Below are 22205 nucleotides of genomic sequence, written 5' to 3'. Positions count from 1 at the left end.
TACATATAAGTCACTGATATTCTTCTCAGGGTTAGCAGCTCCTAAGAGCGTGTGACTCAGAGTGTATATTCAAACTAATAATTAGCAGAGAAAAAAATGTTTGAACCTATTTAGGTTTTCAGATCAGAGGTGGAAAAAATGATTATAACAAAAACAGTCTGACCCCCCATCAATCCCACTTTCATTTTCTCAACAATCGAAAAAGTGGTTTATTGAAATTGAATTCTTTATAAACTGATGCAATCCTGGGAGCTGATCGCTGCCCACCCGAGTGGGATTGGCTTTAATTAGAGCAAACAAACAGCAGAAATGTTTCCTGAGGCAAATGTATCCCATTATCACACTAAAAGGATGTATTTCTTTATTTTCTTTTAGTTTTTTTAGATGTCTGACCCTAGTATAAAAAAGTATTCTCTACTAATGAACACTAAATAACTAATTAGGTGAGAGCCTTCACTTGAAACTGCGGCAACAGAACTCAAAAGGGTTAACTGGCGTAATTGGCCGACATTAGTCATTATTTTTAAATCCATTAATATAGCACCAAATGAATCCAATTATTTTATTTTTGCTGCCTTTCTTTAAGAACATTCTGCATCCAGATAACTTTATAGTGTCTTTTAACAATGCTGTATAGTGGGGTAGGAGTTGTCCCGTTAATCCTAAAGACACAATAGAGATAATGTATTCTGGTGTTATTGAGGTGCAGCTGTGTTTCATGCTTAACAATAAGCAATACACATTCTCTGTTCAACATTTAAAGAGGCCCTATCAGGGTTATTGGGGTTTTCCCTTTCCTGTAGTTTGTTATATAGGTTTTTAGGAATATCAACGGTCTACAAAGGCTAAAATCCCAAAGTTCCCTCCAGAGGGAGTTTCCACACGCTCATGTGTTTACTTCCAGAACAAAGTGACCTCACTATGTAACACTTGTGTGCAATTGGCTGGTGCTCCATACGTGATAGGCCAAGGGGCGGAACATTTAGGACACATCTCTCAGCAGTTGACCAATCACAACAGAGCCGGCCAGCTAACCAATCAGAGCAGACTGGGCTCTGGTTTCAGACAGAGGGTGAAAAGAGGTGCTGCAGCACAGGCAGTATGAGAACATGTCACAGCAGAGGCAAAAAATACAAATATGAACCTGAAAATGAGCATAATATGAGCTTTTATTATTTTTTAAAACAATTTAAGGAGGGTTTTCATTTGCATGTATGTCTATTCTCTTAACCCATAATAATAATAATAATAATAATAATAATAATAATAAGGGTTTACTATATCTGACACAGATCTTTATGAATCAAAACCTGAACAGTTCTGATATTAAACCAGATCCTGCCAAAACTGAAGTGACTGAACAAGAACAAATATATACTCAACTGTTTCAGATGCTTTAAGCAAGAATCCACAAGGATCTCCAAATGAAACCTTTTAAGTGAGGTTTCGGAAACTATAAAAACGTTGAATTTGAATATTTAGGTGAAATTAGTCATTTAAAGTTATGACTCTTATTTGCATTGTTCTGTCTTTTCAAACTGAATAGCATTATCATACTGGAGTCATTAACTACAACACTCTCCAGTCACTGAAGCAAGAATCAATGCAGTACCATTAGCCTTCTTTTCGAGTGATCAAACCCAATCCCCCCACACCCCACCAACACCTCCTCTTCCCCTCTCCCAGGCCTATAATTACCTTTATCAGTTAACAGGACTAATTTATTTTGTCATGCCCCAGTAAATACTTAACGCAAATAATATTATTCAAACTCTGGTCGGTGGGAGCGCTTCATTTGCACGCCTGGGCGCTTCATTATCAGCGCCGGGGGAGACGCTGTGATGCGTTGTGGGAGTGGGATGGCAGGATTACTGGAGTGAAAAAATCTTGTGCAGCCTTCTTTGGATAAACCACCTTATTCCCCCTCCCCAGAGGCAGCAATCAATAGGTTAGTGCAGGTCTCTGCACAAAAACTGCTCTCAGTCCCACTGCTGCAGATAGTGGGTGTCTTGGAAACAAACTCTGAGCTCTGCAGGGTTTAAAGATTTAATGAGATCCAATTACAACCCAGGGAGCCGATTACTGTCTTAATATTCCTGCAACAGAGACTGCTGGTAAAAAAGTAAAAAAAAATGTAAATATCGAAGAATTCAAATCTCTTTAGGAGCTAATCAGAAATGGCAATCCTTCATTTAATTTATTTCAGGTTTTGATTTAAATGGATCAATGAAGGTGTCAGATATGGCACCCCTAATCATCCTTAAACGTATATACTTAAAGGTGGGGTAGGTAAGTTTCAGAAACCGGCTCGAGATACACTTTTTGTTATATTCCATGGAATGCTCTTAACATCCCGATAGCAATGAATATCTGAAGTGCTTTGACAAAAAATTCATACAAATTTTCCATCTGTGGAACCCGTAATACTGTAAAAAGCACGACTGATTGCTGCCCTGCCTGTCAGCCTTCCATCTCGTGCACGCACAAATGTATCTCGTGCCCTCATTGGTCATGTGCGCGTTCATGTGTGTTGGAGGAGGTGCTCTGTAAGGAAGTCTGAAGGAAGGGGCGGATTCTTTTCGGCTGTGTACTTTCAAATTTTAGTGCACTCGAGCCGGTTTCTGAAACTTACCTACCCCACCTTTAAATGGAAAAACACTCCTTAAAATGTTATAAAATACTAAAGAGGAAATGTTATTTTCAGGTTCATATTTGTATTTTGCGTCTCTGCTGGGACATGTCTCCATGCTTTAATGTTCAAAAAGCTCTTTATTTTTCTCTTACTGCTGCAGCACCTCTTTTCACCCTCTGTCTGAAACCAGAGCCCAGTCTGCTCTGATTGGTTAGTTGGCCGGCTCTGTTGTGATTGGTCAACCGCTTAGAGACACCCTGTCCCTTATCATATCACCTAAGTGTTGGAGCGAAACCAAAGCAACAGCAAAGAAAACATAAAGAGAAACATTTAATATAATTTCATCTTATTGGAACAAAGTGCTTGTTCAGTGTTCGGACTCCAAAACATGTTTTTTAGTAGAGTATTAAGTACATTGATTATTTATTTATATACCGGCAACAAAACCAAGATGTAAAACTCAATATTTGCCTTTTGACCTTAGTGGAGTATAAGTATACACTTGTATCGCCCTAGGCATTGTCTCCCACGGATCATCCTCCCCTCTACAGCTGTCAGCTTGAGCGGTGACAAGCTAAAGTTTGAGGGCAGGCGTCCTCCAGTTAGTGCTCTTGGTAAAAAAACGAATGAAAAGTGAAACAAATGGATAGTGGCACAAATTGGTAATAAAAGGCATTATGGACATGCTTCTGTCATACTACGCAGGTAAGAGCAGTCATACTACACGGGATCACTTTTAAACAGTGGATTTTCTTGAACTTATGTGTTAATTCTTTATATCATTCTTATAAGGCTCTCTGCGTCATCTTGGCTCGATCTGAACTTACCATGCCCCATCCAGTCGGAGTGGGTTTAGAGGGAGCTGTTCTCCCACAGGATTGTGTGAGACATGGGTGGATGCTCCTTCCAGAAGAACTTTTTTAAAGTTTGAGCATATTAATCTGGTAAACTTTGAGAACACAATTAAGAGGCTGGATCACTGAAGAACTTTGTGCTTATGGAAACCACTTTGTTGTATAGATGTGAATGGTAAAATAATGAAAAAGCATTATCTCACCTGACCTAGTGCTGGTCCCCGGCAAACTGCCACGGATGCATTCTGCGTGTTGTTAATGCATTAATCAAACTCTGAAGATGAAAACCCCTTGTTTTACTCATATTTTCAGTTATTATCTTTCATAGTGTTAGTGTAGTGTTATTTGACAAAAGGGATAGGGCAGGCAGGCAGGCAGGCAGGCAGGCAGGCAGGCAGGCAGGCAGGCAGGCAGGCAGGCAGGCAGGGGCAGGGCAGGCAGGCAGGCAGGCAGGCAGGCAGGCAGGCAGGCAGGCAGGCAGGCAGGCAGGCAGGCAGGCAGGCAGGCAGGCAGGCAGGCAGGCAGGCAGGCAGGCAGGCAGGCAGGCAGGCAGGCAGGCAGGCAGGCAGGCAGGCAGGCCAGGCAGGCAGGCAGGCAGGCAGGCAGGCAGGCAGGCAGGCATAGGGTTCAATAACAGCAAAAACAATTCTGTTCTGTCTCTGGATTCACAGTCATTCAGCCCATTCAAATGAGCCTCTGCTACAGACACCTGTGTGTAGGTGTGTGTCGTTCAGTTGCAATTAAATGTGAACATGAATTAAAGCAGGTGTGTGACTGCTTGTGTGTTTTATCCTCAGCCACATCTACGTGATCCCGGCCTTCACCTGGATTCTGACTCTCGCTATATTAGTCGCCCACACGGTCATCCAGCCAATCACCTCGCTGCTCACCCTGCTGAAAGGCATCCTGCTCATTGTCACGGTAACCTTTATTCAATTGTGTTTAATTATTATTTCAGGTTTCCTTCTTTATTGCTCATGAGTCATTTACCCGCAAGGCTGTTAGGTGTTAAATATGTAGTTATTATCATCCACTTCTTAAATCACACAATACTTTGCCCATACATTTTCATTTGGATATATTAATTACAATAAATGGTTGTCTTTCTTTGACAGTCCTTAATGTCAAGTTCTTGCAATTTCTGCTTGTAAGGCATTCCGGCCAGTTAGCAATCATTTCTGACTTTTCTTTTTTGAGCAAGCAGCAAAAACTAGAAGATCTTGTTTTCACTCTGTTTTATTTGTATAATGTGGTTATTGCTACTGGCCCATATGAGCAGAATATTGGCTTGTTTACTGGGCTGACCTTCACTGGCCTTGAGTAGTCAGGCATGTTCAAGATTTGTTGGATTTTCTTCCATTTTGCTGAAACAAACTCACATTGGTCTTCCTCTACCAGCTTGATATGACGTTTTATTTACCCTTCACAGTGTTGCCCGCCATGTATTTAACATCATGTCAGGACATAAGGTTGAGAAAAGTGCACAAACTCCCAATGAGGAACTTATAGTGGCAACTTACTTTTACTTTTATAATTTGTGAAATTGTGGCCGGTGGGTCCAATATTTAAATACTTAAAAGTGAGTCATGTAATTGATTGGTATCTTAGCCTAATAGGCTTATCACTTTACATTTCTACTGACTTTCTTTATAAAACATGAATAGCATAATACAAATAAAATGCAAATATTTATCATTTAAACACATATATATACAGACATGTTATTCATTGGGATAAACCCCTTGAGATACACCATCTCGTTTTCAAGGAGGGTCCCGACAATAGCAACAACCTACAGACATACATAAACAAAAAGTATACAGTATATCTTACATGTAGTGCACTGTCATTGCTAGTCTGATTGCATGACTCATCGCCATGTCATGGTCAGGCCCAGCGCCCATGTAATGTAAGTAGAATGTGCATGCGCGCCAATCTGTACCCATTGGTGTTCATTTGTCTCAAAATGAGTCGAGGTCAGGCACATTTATCATTGTCCTGTAGTTGGTATTTTCCTAAAACATTTTCCTTTGGTCTTGCTTGAATCCCTTTCTTTGTGTTTTCCCGCCTTTTGTGATTGTCTGCTCTACCCTGACTCTGTCCAACTGCAGTGTGAGCAAATAGCGAGATAACACTAAAGAGAATGATAAAAACAAATGTACAGTGATGCCTTCTTTTAAAATAACGACGACACACAACAATATTTTCTTAATGTGATGTTCTGCATCAGTGATATAGGTGGCCATGGGGGGGAATAATGCGAAGCATACAGCTTCTGCCACTGCAACTGCATGGCTTTCTTTATGTTTAATGCAAAGTGGCGGCTCTACAAGTTGACATTTTGAAAGTGTTCCCACCACAGATGAGAATCTGTAGCGATCATTGTTTGACCATAAAATCACGCTATTTTCAAAGGAACTGAATGTTGGTAGTTGCCGATTAAAAGCTTGAAGATCTCCTATCATGCTATTTTTATGGACATATTATGGTTCTCAGATATATAAAAAACATGTCTAAGATGTGTTTTGCTCAAAATACCAAATAGATCACCCATTCCAGCTGTGCCTCATGCCACTCTATTTCAGCACTGTTAGAGAAGTGCCGATTCTGGGTCCTTAGCTTGAAAAAAAAAAGATGGGGGGGAGCTTATGCCTGCTCAGAATTCTACCCAGATACTCAGCTAAATGCTGCCATGATTAAATGCCACATCATGTTCAAAACCACATCAAGGATTATTGCTGAAACAGTATGGAGCTCAAATGCTTTTTCTCTTGCGGGTTTATCACAAGGTGAGTTCCTTTTTTTATTTCCAAAACACTTTGCGCTTTGTTTCTGATAGTGACATTACATTATTACATGACATTGCATTTAGCTGACGCTTTTATCCAAAGCGACAATAAGTGCGTTCGACCAACAAAATACAACCTTGAAGAAAACAGAATCATATAAGTACATCAGGTTTCATAGAGCAAAAACATTTCAAGTGCTACTCAACTGGCTTTAGATAAGCCAGCCCTTTATTAGTATATAAGTGCTTTGTTAATAGTTATATCGCTCGAAGTGGAGTCGAAAGAGATGAGTTTTCAGTTTGCGCCGGAAGATGTGTAAGCTATCTGCTGTCCTGATTTCAATGGGGAGCTCATTCCACCATCTTGGAGCCAGGATAGCAAACCCACGTGTTTTTGCTGATGTGAACTTGGGTCCCCTTCGCACCGAGGGTGCAGCGAGCCGTTTGGTTGATGCAGAGCGGAGTGCACGCGCTGGGGTGTACGGTTTAACCATGTCCTGGATGTAGGAAGGGCCAGATCCATTCGCAGCATGGTACACAAGTACCATTGTCTTGAAGTGGATTCTAGCAGTTACCGGAAGCCAGTGAAGGGAGCGGAGGAGCGGCGTGGTGTGGGAGAATTTAGGAAGGTTGAAGACCAGACGAGCCGCTGCATTCTGGATGAGCTGCAGAGGTCGGATGGCACATGCAGGTAGACCAGCCAGGAGGGAGTTGCAGTAGTCTAGAGGTGAGATGACGAGAGCCTGGACCAGAACCTGCGTCGCTTTCTGTGTCAGCTGGGGACGTATCTTCCTGATGTTGTAAAGCGTGTATCTGCAGCAGCGGGTTGTTGCAGCGATGTTTGCAGTGAAGGACAGTTTGTTATCTAGGGTCACACCCAGATTCTTTGCAGTCTGAGTCGGGAAACAACAGAGGTGCCGATGTTGATTGTCAGTGGGACAATCTTTTCCCGGAAGGAAAAGCAGCTCAGTCTTGTCAAGGTTGAGCTTGAGGTGATGAGCAGACATCCACTGAGAGATGTCAGCTAGACAAGCAGAGATGCGTGCGACGACCTGGGTCTCTGAGCGGGGAAAGGACAGAATTAATTGGGTGTCGTCAGCGTAGCAGTGGTATGAAAAACCATGCGGGCTAATGACTGATCCGAGCGAGTTTGTGTACAAGGAGACGTTCCACATTTCAGATATTACATCATATCAGTTAAATATAAGTTGTACCCCCCGTTTTTAGAGATTTGGGGTACAGAGGAAAAAAGAGAGGGTTTTGTTTTCTGACACTTGGTGAGTTCCCTGACACACCGGGGACACATATGTATGTATGAAATACATCAAAAAGTGCATTTTGCATGATAGAAGACCTTTAAAATCTGAATGCAAACTGGAATGAAGAATGTCAGCAGCACAAATTGCCATTACGATCTAGCCAGGTAAAAAGAGGTCAGGGTCAAGGGTCTACATGTCTCGCTGAACCTCTTTTCTGGCTTTTACATTCCTCAGTATCAAGATAGCATAGTTTGTGCATTAATGTCTAGAGGCAGCAGAAAGCCATTGTGACATTAAACAACGGAAATCTTATTTAATGTCAATGGCACAGTATTTTTCTGCTATTTAAAAAGTTATTCAGATAAAACGTGGCATACCCTTTAGACGTTTCACACACAGCTCCCTCTCCTTAGTTAAATACAGTGTCGGCAGGCGATATGTCTACATATTATGGAATATAATGAGGTAAGGCTCTTAGGCAAGGACACTCCACAGTGTCCCATAAGCAGAATCTGACACGGCAACTCCCCGTGAATCTACTGGAACAAACAGTAAGCTATCATAATCAGTAAACAGAATATAAAACATTGTATTAAAGGATAGTTATAGGGCTGTACCAAATAGTTGCAGACTCAAGGCCTTTTGTCTTCTAAAGTAAAGTAAATGGAAATCTTTCAGCAGTCTTCTCCGTAACCTTCACGCTTCACACTTTACAGGCTTTTCAGCTCCGTCTTTATTCACTTGCTAAAAGTGTATATCCTTCGGCCATTTCTGATGGAAGTCATGTCGCCATGACTGCCGTGCTTTCGCGCCAGGTCATGCTGGCAGAATGGATGGAAGTGGCATTGTGGTGCTCAGTGAGCCCCCACTGTGGGTGGTAGTTTTGGGCCTTTTTCAGGTCAGTGCTCGCCAGCATCAGGGGGTGTCAGCAACTCAGCGGGGGCTCTCGATAGAAGTCTTTCAACTCGGGCCAGACAGAGTACATTTAACAGCATCACATTCCACAAGGTTACACCGCCTTACAGTATTCTGCTGTGCCAACTCTTTGATTGACGCCTTCTTTCACACAACTTACACAATATTTCATCACAATAAGAAATGAAAGGTCATGTTCCATTTTCATTTTCAAGCCTAAGTTAATAAATGAACTACATATCAATCTTAATCGTACTTTGAGGAGGGATTTCCACCTCTTCTTACATATGAATCACTTTTAAAGCCAATATGAACAAGAGAAATACAAAATAAAAAAGAAGTGCGAGACAGACGAGGCACTACTACAGAAGAAGTAGTCCTAGTTTCTGATTAATAACCCATCATATTACCTCTGGACAGAATATATGAATGTGTGTATTAAAGCAACAACTTCAATGTAGTGTTATCAGTAAAAAGATAAAACAAATAATTTATTTTGTATGCCGCTTTGGGTCTTTCATAGCGAGTAGAACAAATACTTCTGCATGTTCTACAGTACTGTAATACTAGTACAAGTGTTTGTCCTCCACTTTAAAGTCATAACTGCGCTACAAGTGAAGAATCTGCTCAAAGATTGTAGTTCAACCCTTTGATAAACTGGGAACTAACAGAGAAAGATGTTGACATATTTTTTATGTAACCAATGTTAACGTAATGACAGTTTTGGTCCACTTTCAAACACATTTGGTAGGTTTTGGTATCAACCTACCAAAACAACATATGGAGGCTGGCCGACAACAGTGTTTCTGACCCAAACCATGTTCTGAACAGTGAACATGAGTTGTTACCATCAAATCAGAGATACAGGGTCTTGCGATTAAATATGGCTAGACTGAGGCCTTCCTTTTCGCACCGTTCAATCATCAAATTTAATAAAGGGTTGAATCCCAGGTCAAATGATCGTAATATATTGTATTGTAACAAACTGTGCAAATCCTATGTTTTGGAATATGATGCCTGCAATGCCTAGCATAATACATTGAAGAAGTCATTTCGTAAGGAAATCGGCATTCAAAGATTTAATCATATCTAGGGATAGCTCAGTCTAGAACGCAAAAAAACAACTTTAGATAAGGTAAAATGTCTTCTACTTCAACTTTAAGTTTTAAAGTGCAATATCCTCTGTGCCTCTTTATGAACTAATACATCTAAGCCATTTATTAAGGAGCTTTAGACCACATGGTTTCTTTGTGTATCAGTATAGTAACTAAACCATACTGTCATTCTCTCAGTCTTCATAAAACACAATTTCTTCACTCAAAAGAAAAGTCCCTAAAGGAAAATCATATGCAGCAGTTTCTACTGAGCCTGCTGCTCTTTGAGTTCTGCTGCTGAAGCCTATCATTTGTCACAGTTCTTTTATCACACAAGTATATCCCCAAGGACAGATTCATTTTTTCTTGTATGCCCCTCGCTTTTTTTTCCTCTTATAAAATGCACCATGTTAGTTCAGCTTCATCATTGACATATTGGAACGTGAGCAGAGGCTGGATTAGCACCAGAAGAGATCGATGTCAGTGTTATTTAGTCATATCCCAATCGCAGCAGGGGAGGCAGCCATGGGTGTCTTTCTCAATAATATGACATTTTTTGAGAGGAACATCCAAGCTGTCCACCTAAATAAAAATCACAAAAAAAAAGTTGTCTCAAGACTGCTAAACCTGCGCTAATAAAAAACATAAAGAAACAGTTTCATTCTTAAAGCATTCACAAAGGGCTGCCAAGCAAACAGGGTGTCAGAGCTCCTGTGCTAATTTTACATATTTAAATTGGGTCATATGCGTACAATTGGTGCAAAATGACTTTGCAATGCAAATGAGCTCATTGCGAAAAAATAAATCTGCGCTAACAGCAACATGCATTTACAGGGAAATTATTGGCATTTTATAGAGTTGGTGGTAACTGAATCACAGATATGGGGGGCCGCTCATACTCATTTATTTTGTCAGGATGCAAAAGAAAGTTACGTCATGAAAAATACATGACTATAGCTCCTCACAGTACATGTCCTTTTAACAATAATTGAGAAGAATACCAGGGGAAATAAAAGAAATGATGCTTCATTATGATGATAATGAAGTAAAAACTAAATAAGTAACAGAAGCAACATAAAAGATCATCTTCAATTGGTAGAAATTGTTATTTTGAATATTGGCATCGGCCCAGAATTCCATAATCAGTGCTTCCCTCATTGATGAACTAACTTTTAGCCTCGGTAAGTTTGACCTCTGTAGAATGTCTTCTGCTTTAAAAATGAATGCCCTAAAGCAGGTCAGGATGGTAACAGCAGGTTTTATTTTCATTTATGACAATGGATATAGGTCAACTGTAGTCTGTTTTCATTCAAATTCAATCCTTAACAAAGAAGAACATTTGGTTTGTCGCAAACACGCGTTTATTCTACTTACACGTTGTACAGGATCATCTGATCTTAAATGCAATCGCTAGAAGTTAAAGCTAATCTTAGGCTATAAACAAATTACACTACGGTTGCATGACTTCACGGCCTCACTGCTAGGCTAAAGGTGGAATTGTCTTTGGCATGATCACCCATAGCAGTCTCATTGACCCTTGTTAACAACTGACGTTTTTAGACACAACCTATAGAAGATTCAGTATACACTAATGGGTTGTATAACCGATTTATTTAGAAGAACTAAACAATGAAATCGCTTAAGCTGCCTGGACGCTGCAATCATGTTGCGCACTATCCGTGCTGAGTGTGCTGACTTTTCGTACAATGTCCCACTGTCTGGCTTCCTGCATAAAGTCAAGTGCTCGGCGCAGTTGTGGGCGAAATGTCGCTCCTCTGTTTTCATTTAAACAGCTCCATATCCGTTAGCGCAGCTAGCTAGCACCAGATGCTAACAACAACAATGCACGTAAGGTCTCTCTCCTCGCTCCGCTCGGGCCACACATACACACACCCTCCCCGGTCCTCCAGATGGCCAGTCGGTGCCTGCCGGTGAGCGTGGAAGTGTGGTCTGCCACAAGCGGGCAGCAGGAGCGGGGCTGTCAGCATCAGCTTGTAGATGGTATTTTAAACTCGATGCGCTCTGAAACTACGGGGCGGCCAAGGAAAAAAAAATACACATGCGTTAATCGCGTTAAAATAGTTAGTTAGTTTTTTGTTATCGGTATCGGTCTTGAGAAGCAGGAAGTTATCGGTATCGGTATCGGTTTAAAAAAAAACAATATCGTGCATCCCTAAAAAAAAAAACATTAAAAACCCATTAAAAAAACCTGACTTGGATGTACGTGATTCAGAGAGCTGTAATTAATTCCCGTGTTTTTGGAATCCATAGTTCAAAATCCATAATCCTGTTTTTACGGGAACTTGCATGCTAGACCCCATCCTTTCGTAGAAAAATGTGATGTACACAATGTACATGGTTAACATTTGGAGTTGTTTTCATTAAATGGTTTAACTTCCAGCCCAACATTTTTTTGATTATTAAGCTCCTTAATAGGTACGATTCAAATACTTAGAAGCTTAAAGTGAAGTGTACATTGTTGAGGGTCATTGCCTTGTCTGAAACTGCCATAGTGGAGATGAATGAATTGGAGCTGTAGTAGAACAACTATCCAAACAGCAACATTAGATCAATGGCTTCATCCCTCCAGGGTGGGAGGCAGCCAGTGGAACCTTTATGACTCCCTAAAGGATCTTCTGTCCTTGAACAACAATGGCGAAACCGGACAAATTGATTTAAGATGGCATTGATAGCCCACGCAAACCAACAAAACACTGTAAATGCTTATTGGTTCGATGTTATAATAATTTTCTGAAGTCTGTTTGCAAAGGAGGTTGACAAAATAATCCTATTGCCACAACTTACTAACTGGTATTGTTTTGGGGGAGGTTGTTTTACCCATGCCCTGTATGGGCACTGAGAGCCATTCGCTGTACTCTGCATCAATATGAGAAAGAGCCGGGAAGGCAAGGCCAACTGCACCGGAATAAAACACACTATCGTCAAGCACCAGCCATCTATGGCCCAGTACATGTGATTTTTCTCTTTATGGCTGAAATATTAATGTTTCTATCTTGGTATACTTAGAAAGAAAACAGCAGTTTCCATGCCCTGAGCTGCCAAGATAGAGGGGGCAGAAAGAAGGAGACAGGAGAATTTAACAAGTGATGTCACGGCAATAAAAGGATGGATAAAGTATGAGTTCAGTCAATGATTACTGGAAAGCATCACAGCCAATGTATCACACCAAGATTATTTTAATCGCATTTTTCTAGAAAAAAAGCATCCATTGATGTATTTATGACTTAGATCACTACCAGCTCCAAGTAGGTTATGTTTTCGGTTCAGTTTGTTTGTGTGTTTACAGCAGGATTACTAAAAGACTACTGGCCTGATTTTCACAAGACTAGTGTTGGCCCAGGAAAAAGAGCCCATTCAACTTTAGAGTGGATCTGAATCACCGGGCGGATACACATATTATTTTGTACTAACAGCCTTGGCAGAGGTCAGCGCTCTCAGAAGTCAGAAGTGCACTTCGAGCTGGAATATATGATTCCTTGTGTAAAAGCAAAAGATTCCATTAGTGGAACAAAGCAGACGGATAACTCCTCCCGTCCGGCTATTCATTGTTCCGATGGTGACCCATTGTCCTCAGACTTTTTGAGAGAGGGTAAAAATCAGACGCCATTTTTAGTCCGATAGTATTCTGGCTGTTCCTCTTACAGTCCGAAAGCTTGGAGCTAGTGCTAGCATTAGCTTCTAAACTTTTTCGGAATAATTTAGATTTTGCGATTGGAGGACTTTGATAGTTCAGTTAGTTAGCTGCTTTACCAACTTGCAGTCACCATATCAGACACAAAGACCAGCCAATCATATTGGACCACTATAACTACCCTAAAAGATTGGGGCTTTAGCTATTCTTCCAAAGAATCACTGCAACATCCTTGTAGTTTTTTAATTACATCAACCTAGTCTTGAATTCAAAATAGTAGACACACTATCTCTTAAATGCTGCCCATTTTCCAAATATAAAATGTAAAAAGTAATGTTTACCCCCGCTGAATGAAGAACATGTCAATCTGTTACTGATATGAGCCAATCTTTTTTAACACTCAACATAAAATGCTGGTTATCAACTAAGCCAAACAGCCAGTATCTGAAGCATTCTGGAATGGACCATGATTTGACTTGTCCTGGGGAGTTAGGGGTGATGGACTAAATATGCTAATACTGTCAGTTCATAGAGCTACAACAGTGTTGGGCTGTTACACATTACTACTTTATTAATGATGCTACAGTTAACTGTCCACTGGAGAAGTCTGTTCCAGATGTACTTGATGTGGGGGCTCCAGGTCAGAGACAATTAAGGAGCCAATATGATCAGCTAGAAATATCACTATACTGCCGATGTCAACGCAATGTCAATTGCATAGATATTAATATATTATTTGATAAACACATGTTGTGGATTTGACAATGCTTTATGAGTGTAATACAACATTGCCATAATAAAGGCATTTCAATCAGGAATTCCTTCTTTCTTTCAATGATTTGGTTTTTTCTGGCTTTTGATTTAAAAACGTTCTCTGCTTTCCATTTCCTGCTCACAGTTTTACTGTAACACTAGAACCGCCAACAGGTCAATTTTACCCGCAGCTGTTTTTTGATTGTAACTTTTTTCCATAACATATTAAAGTCTCCCAGTCCGTGACTTTTCCTGAAAGTGTGTTATATAGCACCCTCTGTTGTTAAAAATTGTCAATATGAAGTCAGATTGAAAAAATCGCCAAAGAAAATTACATTTATACCTATATCTGCCAGCGGGTAATATTACCTCATAGAAAATGCAGCGTAAACCAACACACTCTCACTCCCTAAGCGTCCAGGAGCGACGTTTGGGTCAGTGTCCGTGGCGTCCAGTTGTGATGCTCCTAGGCTCCTTCAGCGTCATAAAGGGACGCAAATAGCTTTCAACTGATTGCAAATGTATTCCCATCTGCGGCGGATTTGACGCTCATGGAAGCACGGCATTCGTTTGTGTCGGCTGCCCTTACCATTCCCATTGGATAACGGAGAATTGTACCACCCGAAGTAAGTATTCCTCTTACTGTCGATTGATTTTTACAGTGATATCTGCAGCTACTCATCGACTAAAAAAACACCAGATTATCCTTGTTAATTACACAACATTGATTGGTTTAATTGTGTGCAATGCTTTTTGTATTTTTCCACCTTCGATTCGGAGAACAAAATATTTTTCCTGAGTAAAGGATGGCAGAAGACACTACACTACCCAGAATACCCAGCTATCGTTTGGACCATGTGCTCTGTTTGATAAACCCCGTGATAGTCCTCAAGCTCTGTGATTGGAGAGTGTGCTCCGAGGGTTACGCCGATTTCGAACAGCACTTGAAATGGGATGGAACCCACGGCAGACTGTCCAAAACTGGATTTGGAACGGGTCCACCGCGTCCCCCCCTCCCCCCCCCCACCCCGTCCCCAGAACTACATATGCTGGCTATTCTGTTTCGCAACATGTTCTCTATCTATGGCACGTCTCTACTGGGAGTTGTAGTTTTAAAAGACGTTTTCGTATTTCCCATAATAAGAAGTTGCCAGTATTAAACTGTGTACATCCCTGGAGGTTTAGGGGATAGGAAACACTCACATTTAAAACATATAATTAATAAATGGGTGAAAATTGCTTGTGCCCATAATGGGCAGCAGACGTCAGAAGAGCTTTATTTAACAGCTGGTCTTATGTTTGTGACCCCTGTTCAGAGGCAAATTTCGCAAATATGGCAGTAGCCATCGATCAGCTTAAGATAAGATATACTTTATTGATCCCAAGTTGGAACATTTGCGTTACATCAGCATGTGTAACAGTTGTAAATATGCAGTGGTGTTTATTTGTAAATCATTTAGTATAATCACACAAATTCTGTGTTTTATATTGAACAATTCTGTGTTCTTTATTTATTGATTGTTCAATACCTGACAAGGCCGGAGATGAAATACATACATCTTATAAGAGTATAATACATGTATAATATCAGTTAAAATAAGTGCTTCAACATAGTTAACATTGCTGGAGGTACGCACAAATATTGATAGATGTCTTGTAATGCACTATTGAGGAACCTGCGACCCAAGTTTTTCATTCAATGCATAACTACACCATAGTTGTGTAGGCCTATATGATATGTCAATAAACCTTAGGAAATCTTGAAATCTTGAAAGGGATGTGCAAAATAGTCATTATATACAGTCTTTAATGAACTATTAGTAGAGAATAACGAGTAATGAATATACTTTATAGGGATCCTATTAATATCTAATAATAAAAATAATGAAATTCAATAACATGCTTTAACCACTAGGTGTCCCTTTATATCAGGTGTGCACCTTTATGGTGTAAATACAGCCTATCTACCAATTGGATCAAATATAAAAGTCAGCCGAATTAGTGTTGATACTGCAAGGAGACGTATTGTGTGAAAAGAAATGTAAGATGTTGTTTAATGGCTGATATATTTATGATCCACGTCACGTTTTCAGTTCCTCATGTTTGTCTAGAAGTCTTCTCATCAGGTCTCTATAAATACAGAACTACGGCAGATATGTAATATTTAATGCAGCTGAACCGTGTATTACAATGCCGTTATGTGATGACTTCCAAAGAGAAAAGCAAGCACACTCGGAATAAAGTATTATTATTTTTTTTTTAAATGTTTTCGGTCTGTTTCCGTTATTTGTTAATGACGATGTGCTGTGAGATGTGAGACTGGAATTGCACAGGCGAAAATAACGTATCTTTAGATGCGGATTTTGTTAAACTAATACGTTTGCGCTGTGGACCAACACTATACATTGACGGGGAAGGGGGTAGCAATAAAGATAACACCATTAAACAGTTACACAACATAACAGAAATAATAAGATAGCAGCGTCCCTAGCAACCACCTTGGTAACAATGAAAACGTTCTATGGACGCAATTTCCTGAAGTAATCTTCGTAATAACTAGCAAACTAAAGATCATGGACATCCACTGCACACATAATCTGAAATAACAACTCATATTTCTCGCATCAAATGACATCAAAACGCATTTTAATGGCCAAACTAACTTTAAAATAGGCATTTTCCACCGAGAATAAAACGAAGTTCGGCCATGTTTTTTTTTTCTGCAGGGAGAAATTTGAAGATCACGTGACATAGCCATTGGAATGAATGGTGAAAAAAAACGGGGTTTGTCAAACAGAGCACATGGTGTAGTCCTAAACGATAGCTGGGGATTCTGGGTAGTGTAGTGTCTTCTGCCATCCTTTACTCTGAAAAAATATTTGTTTCTCCGAATCGAAAGGGAAAAATACAAAAGCATTGCACACAATTTAAACCAATCAATGTTGTGTAATTAACAAGGATAATCTGGTGTTTTTTAGTCGATGAGTAGTGCAGATATCACTGTAAAATCAATCGACAGTAAGGGGAATACTTACTTCCGGGTGTACAATTCTCCGTTATCCAATGAGAATGGACACTCACATTGCCTTTAAGGGCAGCCGACACAAACGAATGCCGTGCTTCCATGAGCGTCAAATCCCGCCGCAGATGGGAATACATTGCAATCAGTTGAAAGCTATTTGCGTCCCTTTATGACGCTGAAGGAGCCTAGGAGCGTCACAACTGCACGCCACGGGACCCTGACCAAATGTTGCTCCTGGACGATTATGGAGTGAGAGTGTGTTGCGTAAACATGACGTGTTGCTATAGCAACGTATTTTGTCTACTTTGGTTCCTTATAGATAGAGGGATAGATTAAGAGAGAGAGAGATAGATAGATAGATTGATAGATAGATAGAGAGAGAGAGATAGACAGATAGATATTATATATAGATCGATAGATAGTTATAGAGAGAGAGAGCAGAGAGATTTGTACCTAAACAAAACACAAGTCTAACACCAAGCGTTTAAATCAGCACTGGTAGCGATGTTTTATACTTCATGCTATCGGCACAAACTATATCATATGAAAAGCTGAGAGTCCACAGATTCTATTAGTATATGTTTCATCCCTGTGCGATCAAAACTCACTGTTCTGTATGATAAATAAAATAACATTGTACCTTGAAAATCAATAGCGGGTACATTTGACCCGTTGGAGATTGTAGGTATACAGCGACCTCTGGCGGTTTTAGTGTTAAGTTTACACAACAGTTGAGCTTTTTCATTGATTCACTGGCAACTACACCAGCTAGAGAAGCTATTGAGAGGTGTGCTGTTTCTCTCTCTAATATGACAGGTGGCAGCGGCCCCTTAATAGTCCCATGAACCCAGGAGGGGGTAGGGGACAAACTTCTGACAAATGAAGAATAAAAAATACCTTCAAAGTTGTCTTTGTTGTCTCCACTTGAAACAAAGTGGATTTTTCTCAATATTGGAGGGTGTGTGAACCCTGTGGCATGAGGATGGGAATACTGAGGAGCTTCCTACACACTGTGGCTGTCTGATGGTCAGTAAAGAGCTCCGATGCGTAGGCTGGCTGCTTGTTAAAACACTCCTCTCATGTTATCTTAAATACTGCAGATGAAACGTGTGGGTGGATAGAGATTTGTGCTCATTAACACAAAGTTATGATTGATGTCAGAAGTTTCTGCTGCTGTTTTGTAATTATTTAAAAACACGTTATCGGCTTTTTCAATTTAAAGATCCATTCTACTTTTGTGGCTCTTTTAGTATTCCACCATAAATTGTTTGGAAATAGCCTTTTCAGCATATACCCGCATTTTTGAACGTTCTCAAAATAAAATAAATCCTAGCGTCTTTCTGATTGCCTCTCTTCAGTGCTGTATATTCCTAAATGAAGCAGTACATAATGTATTCCAATCTCCAAACACTGGCCTCCGGGAGATGTTTCCCTGCTGCAAGAAAAAAAAAGAAAACACTTTATAAATGCCAAAGTTAGATTTATAAATGCCAAAGTTACAACTTCTCAGTCAACGATTACTGGAAAGCATCACAGCCAATGTATCACACCAAGATTATTTTAATCGCATTTTTCTAGAAAAAAAGCATCCATTGATGTATTTATGACTTAGATCACTACCAGCTCCAAGTAGGTTATGTTTTCGGTTCAGTTTGTTTGTGTGTTTACAGCAGGATTACTAAAAGACTACTGGCCTGATTTTCACAAGACTAGTGTTGGCCCAGGAAAAGAGCCCATTCAACTTTAGAGTGGATCTGAATCACCGGGCGGATACACATATTATTTGTACTAACAGCCTTGGCAGAGGTCAGCGCTCTCAGAAGTCAGAAGTGCACTTCGAGCTGGAATATATGATTCCTTGTGTAAAAGCAAAAGATTCCATTAGTGGAACAAAGCAGACGGATAACTCCTCCCGTCCGGCTATTCATTGTTCCGATGGTGACCCATTGTCCTCAGACTTTTTGAGAGAGGTAAAATCAGACGCCATTTTTAGTCCGATAGTATTCTGGCTGTTCCTCTTACAGTCCGAAAGCTTGGAGCTAGTGCTAGCATTAGCTTCTAAACTTTTTCGGAATAATTTAGATTTTGCGATTGGAGGACTTTGATAGTTCAGTTAGTTAGCTGCTTTACCAACTTGCAGTCACCATATCAGACACAAAGACCAGCCAATCATATTGGACCACTATAACTACCCTAAAAGATTGGGCTTTAGCTATTCTTCCAAAGAATCACTGCAACATCCTTGTAGTTTTTTAATTACATCAACCTAGTCTTGAATTCAAAATAGTAGACACACTATCTCTTAAATGCTGCCCATTTTCCAAATATAAAAATGTAAAAAGTAATGTTTACCCCGCTGAATGAAGAACATGTCAATCTGTTACTGATATGAGCCAATCTTTTTTAACACTCACATAAAATGCTGGTTATCAACTAAGCCAAACAGCCAGTATCTGAAGCATTCTGGAATGGACCATGATTTGACTTGTCCTGGGGAGTTAGGGGTGATGGACTAAATATGCTAATACTGTCAGTTCATAGAGCTACAACAGTGTTGGGCTGTTACACATTACACTTTATTAATGATGCTACAGTTAACTGTCCACTGGAGAAGTCTGTTCCAGATGTACTTGATGTGGGGGCTCCAGGTCAGAGACAATTAAGGAGCCAATATGATCAGCTAGAAATATCACTATACTGCCGATGTCAACGCAATGTCAATTGCATAGATATTAATATATTATTTGATAAACACATGTTGTGGATTTGACAATGCTTTATGAGTGTAATACAACATTGCCATAATAAAGGCATTTCAATCGGAATTCCTTCTTTCTTTCAAATGATTTGGTTTTTTTCTGGCTTTTGATTTAAAAACGTTCTCTGCTTTCCATTTCCTGCTCACAGTTTTACTGTAACACTAGAACCGCCAACAGGTCAATTTTACCCGCAGCTGTTTTTTGATTGTAACTTTTTTTCATAACATATTAAAGTCTCCCAGTCCGTGACTTTTCCTGAAAGTGTGTTATATAGCACCCTCAGTTGTTAAAAATTGTCAATATGAAGTCAGATTGAAAAAATCGGCAAAGAAAATTACATTTATACCTATATCTGCCAGCGGGTAATATTTACCTCATAGAAAATGCAGCGTAAACCAACACACTCTCACTCCCTAAGCGTCCAGGAGCGACGTTTGGTCAGTGTCCGTGGCGTCCAGTTGCGATGCTCCTAGGCTCCTTGAGCTTCATAAAGGGACGCAAATAGCTTTCAACTGATTGCAATGTATTCCCATCTGCGGCGGGATTTGACGCTCATGGAAGCACGGCATTCGTTTGTGTCGGCTGCCCTTATCCATTCCCATTGGATAACGGAGAATTGTACACCCGGAAGTAAGTATTCCCCTTACTGTCGATTGATTTTACAGTGATATCTGCACTACTCATCGACTAAAAAACACCAGATTATCCTTGTTAATTACACAACATTGATTGGTTTAAATTGTGTGCAATGCTTTTGTATTTGTCCCCTTCGATTCGGAGAAACAAATATTTGTTCTGAGTAAAGGATGGCAGAAGACACTACACTACCCAGAATACCCAGCTATCGTTTAGGACTACACCATGTGCTCTGTTTGACAAACCCCGTGATAGTCCTCAAGCTCTGTGATTGGAGAGTGTGCTCCGAGGGTTACGCCAAGCATCGAACAGCACTTGAAATGGGATGGAACCACGGCAGACTGTCCAAAACTGGATTTGAACGGGTCCACCGCGTCCCCCCCCCCCCCCCCCACCCCGTCCCCAGAACTACACATGCTGGCTATTGTGTTTCGCAACATGTTCTCTATCTATGGCACGTCTCTACTGGGAGTTGTAGTTTTAAAAGACGTTTTCGTATTTCCCATAATAAGAAGTTGCCAGTATTAAACTGTGTACATCCCTGGAGGTTTAAGGGGATAGGAAACACTCAAATTTAAAACATATAATTAATAAATGGGTGAAAATTGCTTGTGCCCATAATGGGCAGCATTAATATATATACCCACATGCCAGCTAAGGTCAGAAGAGCTTTATTTAACAGCTGGTCTTATGTTTGTGACCCCCTGTTGTTAATTGATAACATTACATTACATTACATTACATTACATTAATTGATAAGCCTGAAACATGCACTTGTCAAGGTTCAGAGGCAAATTTTTGCAAATCTGGCAGTAGCCATCGATCAGCTTAAAATAAGATATACTTGATTGATCCCAAGTTGGAAACATTTGTGTTACATCAGCATGTGTAACAGTTGTAAATATGCAGTGGTGTTTATTTGTAAATCATTTAGTATAATCACACAAATTCTGTGTTTTATATTTAACAATTCTGTGTTCTTTATTTATTGATTGTTCAAAACCTGACAAGGCCGGAGATGAAATATCTACATACATCTTATTAGAGTATAATACATGTATAATATCAGTTAAAATAAGTGCTTCAACATAGTTAATATTGCTGGAGGTGTGCACAAATATTGATAGATGTCTTGTAATGCACTATTGAGGAACCTGCGACCCAAGTTTTCATTCAATGCAGAACTACACCATAGTTGTGTAGGCCTATATGATATGTCAATAAACCTTAGAAAATCTTGAAATCTTGAAAGGGATGTGCAAAATAGTCATTATATACAGTCTTTAATGAACTATTAGTAGAGAATAACGAGTAATGAATATACTTTATAGGGATCCTATTAATATCTAATAATAAAAATAATGAAATTCAATAACATGCTTTAACCACTAGGTGTCCCTTTATATCAGCTGTGCACCTTTATGGTGTAAATACAGCCTATCTACCAATTGGATCAAATATAAAAGTCATCCGAATTAGTGTTGATACTGCAAGGAGACGTATTGTGTGAAAAGAAATGTAAGATGTTGTTTAATTGCTGATATATTTATGATCCACGTCACGTTTTCAGTTCCTCATGTTTGTCTAGAAGTCTTCTCATCAGGGCTCTATAAATACAGAACTACGGCAGATATGTCATATTTAATGCAGCCGAACCGTGTATTACAATGCCGTTATGTGATGACTTTCAAAGAGAAAAGCAAGCACACTTGGAATAAAGTTTTTTATTTAAAAAAAAAAAATGTTTTCGGTCTGTTTCCGGTATTTGTTAATGACGATGTGCTGTGAGATGTGAGACTGGAATTGCACAGGGGAAAATAACGTATCTTTAGATGCGGATT

At 39.9% G+C, this 22205-nt stretch overlaps 1 protein-coding gene across 2 annotated transcripts in view; it reads left to right on the top strand.

Annotated features, from left to right (window-relative positions):
* The window catches only part of si:ch211-51h4.2, a 96912-nt gene that overhangs the window by 31094 nt on the left and 43613 nt on the right, over positions 1 to 22205 (top strand). For both annotated transcript variants that reach the window (XM_034216012.1, XM_034216013.1), the window contains one exon: positions 4284 to 4407. In XM_034216012.1, the coding sequence (XP_034071903.1) occupies positions 4284 to 4407 (124 nt within the window). The remainder of the gene's footprint in view (positions 1 to 4283; positions 4408 to 22205) is intronic.

This window comes from Gymnodraco acuticeps, unplaced genomic scaffold (genome assembly GCF_902827175.1).
Source record: "Gymnodraco acuticeps unplaced genomic scaffold, fGymAcu1.1, whole genome shotgun sequence".
Classification (NCBI taxonomy): domain Eukaryota; kingdom Metazoa; phylum Chordata; class Actinopteri; order Perciformes; family Bathydraconidae; genus Gymnodraco; species Gymnodraco acuticeps.
Note: the sequence above shows the minus strand (reverse complement) of the source record. Positions and strands in the feature narration are given on the sequence as shown.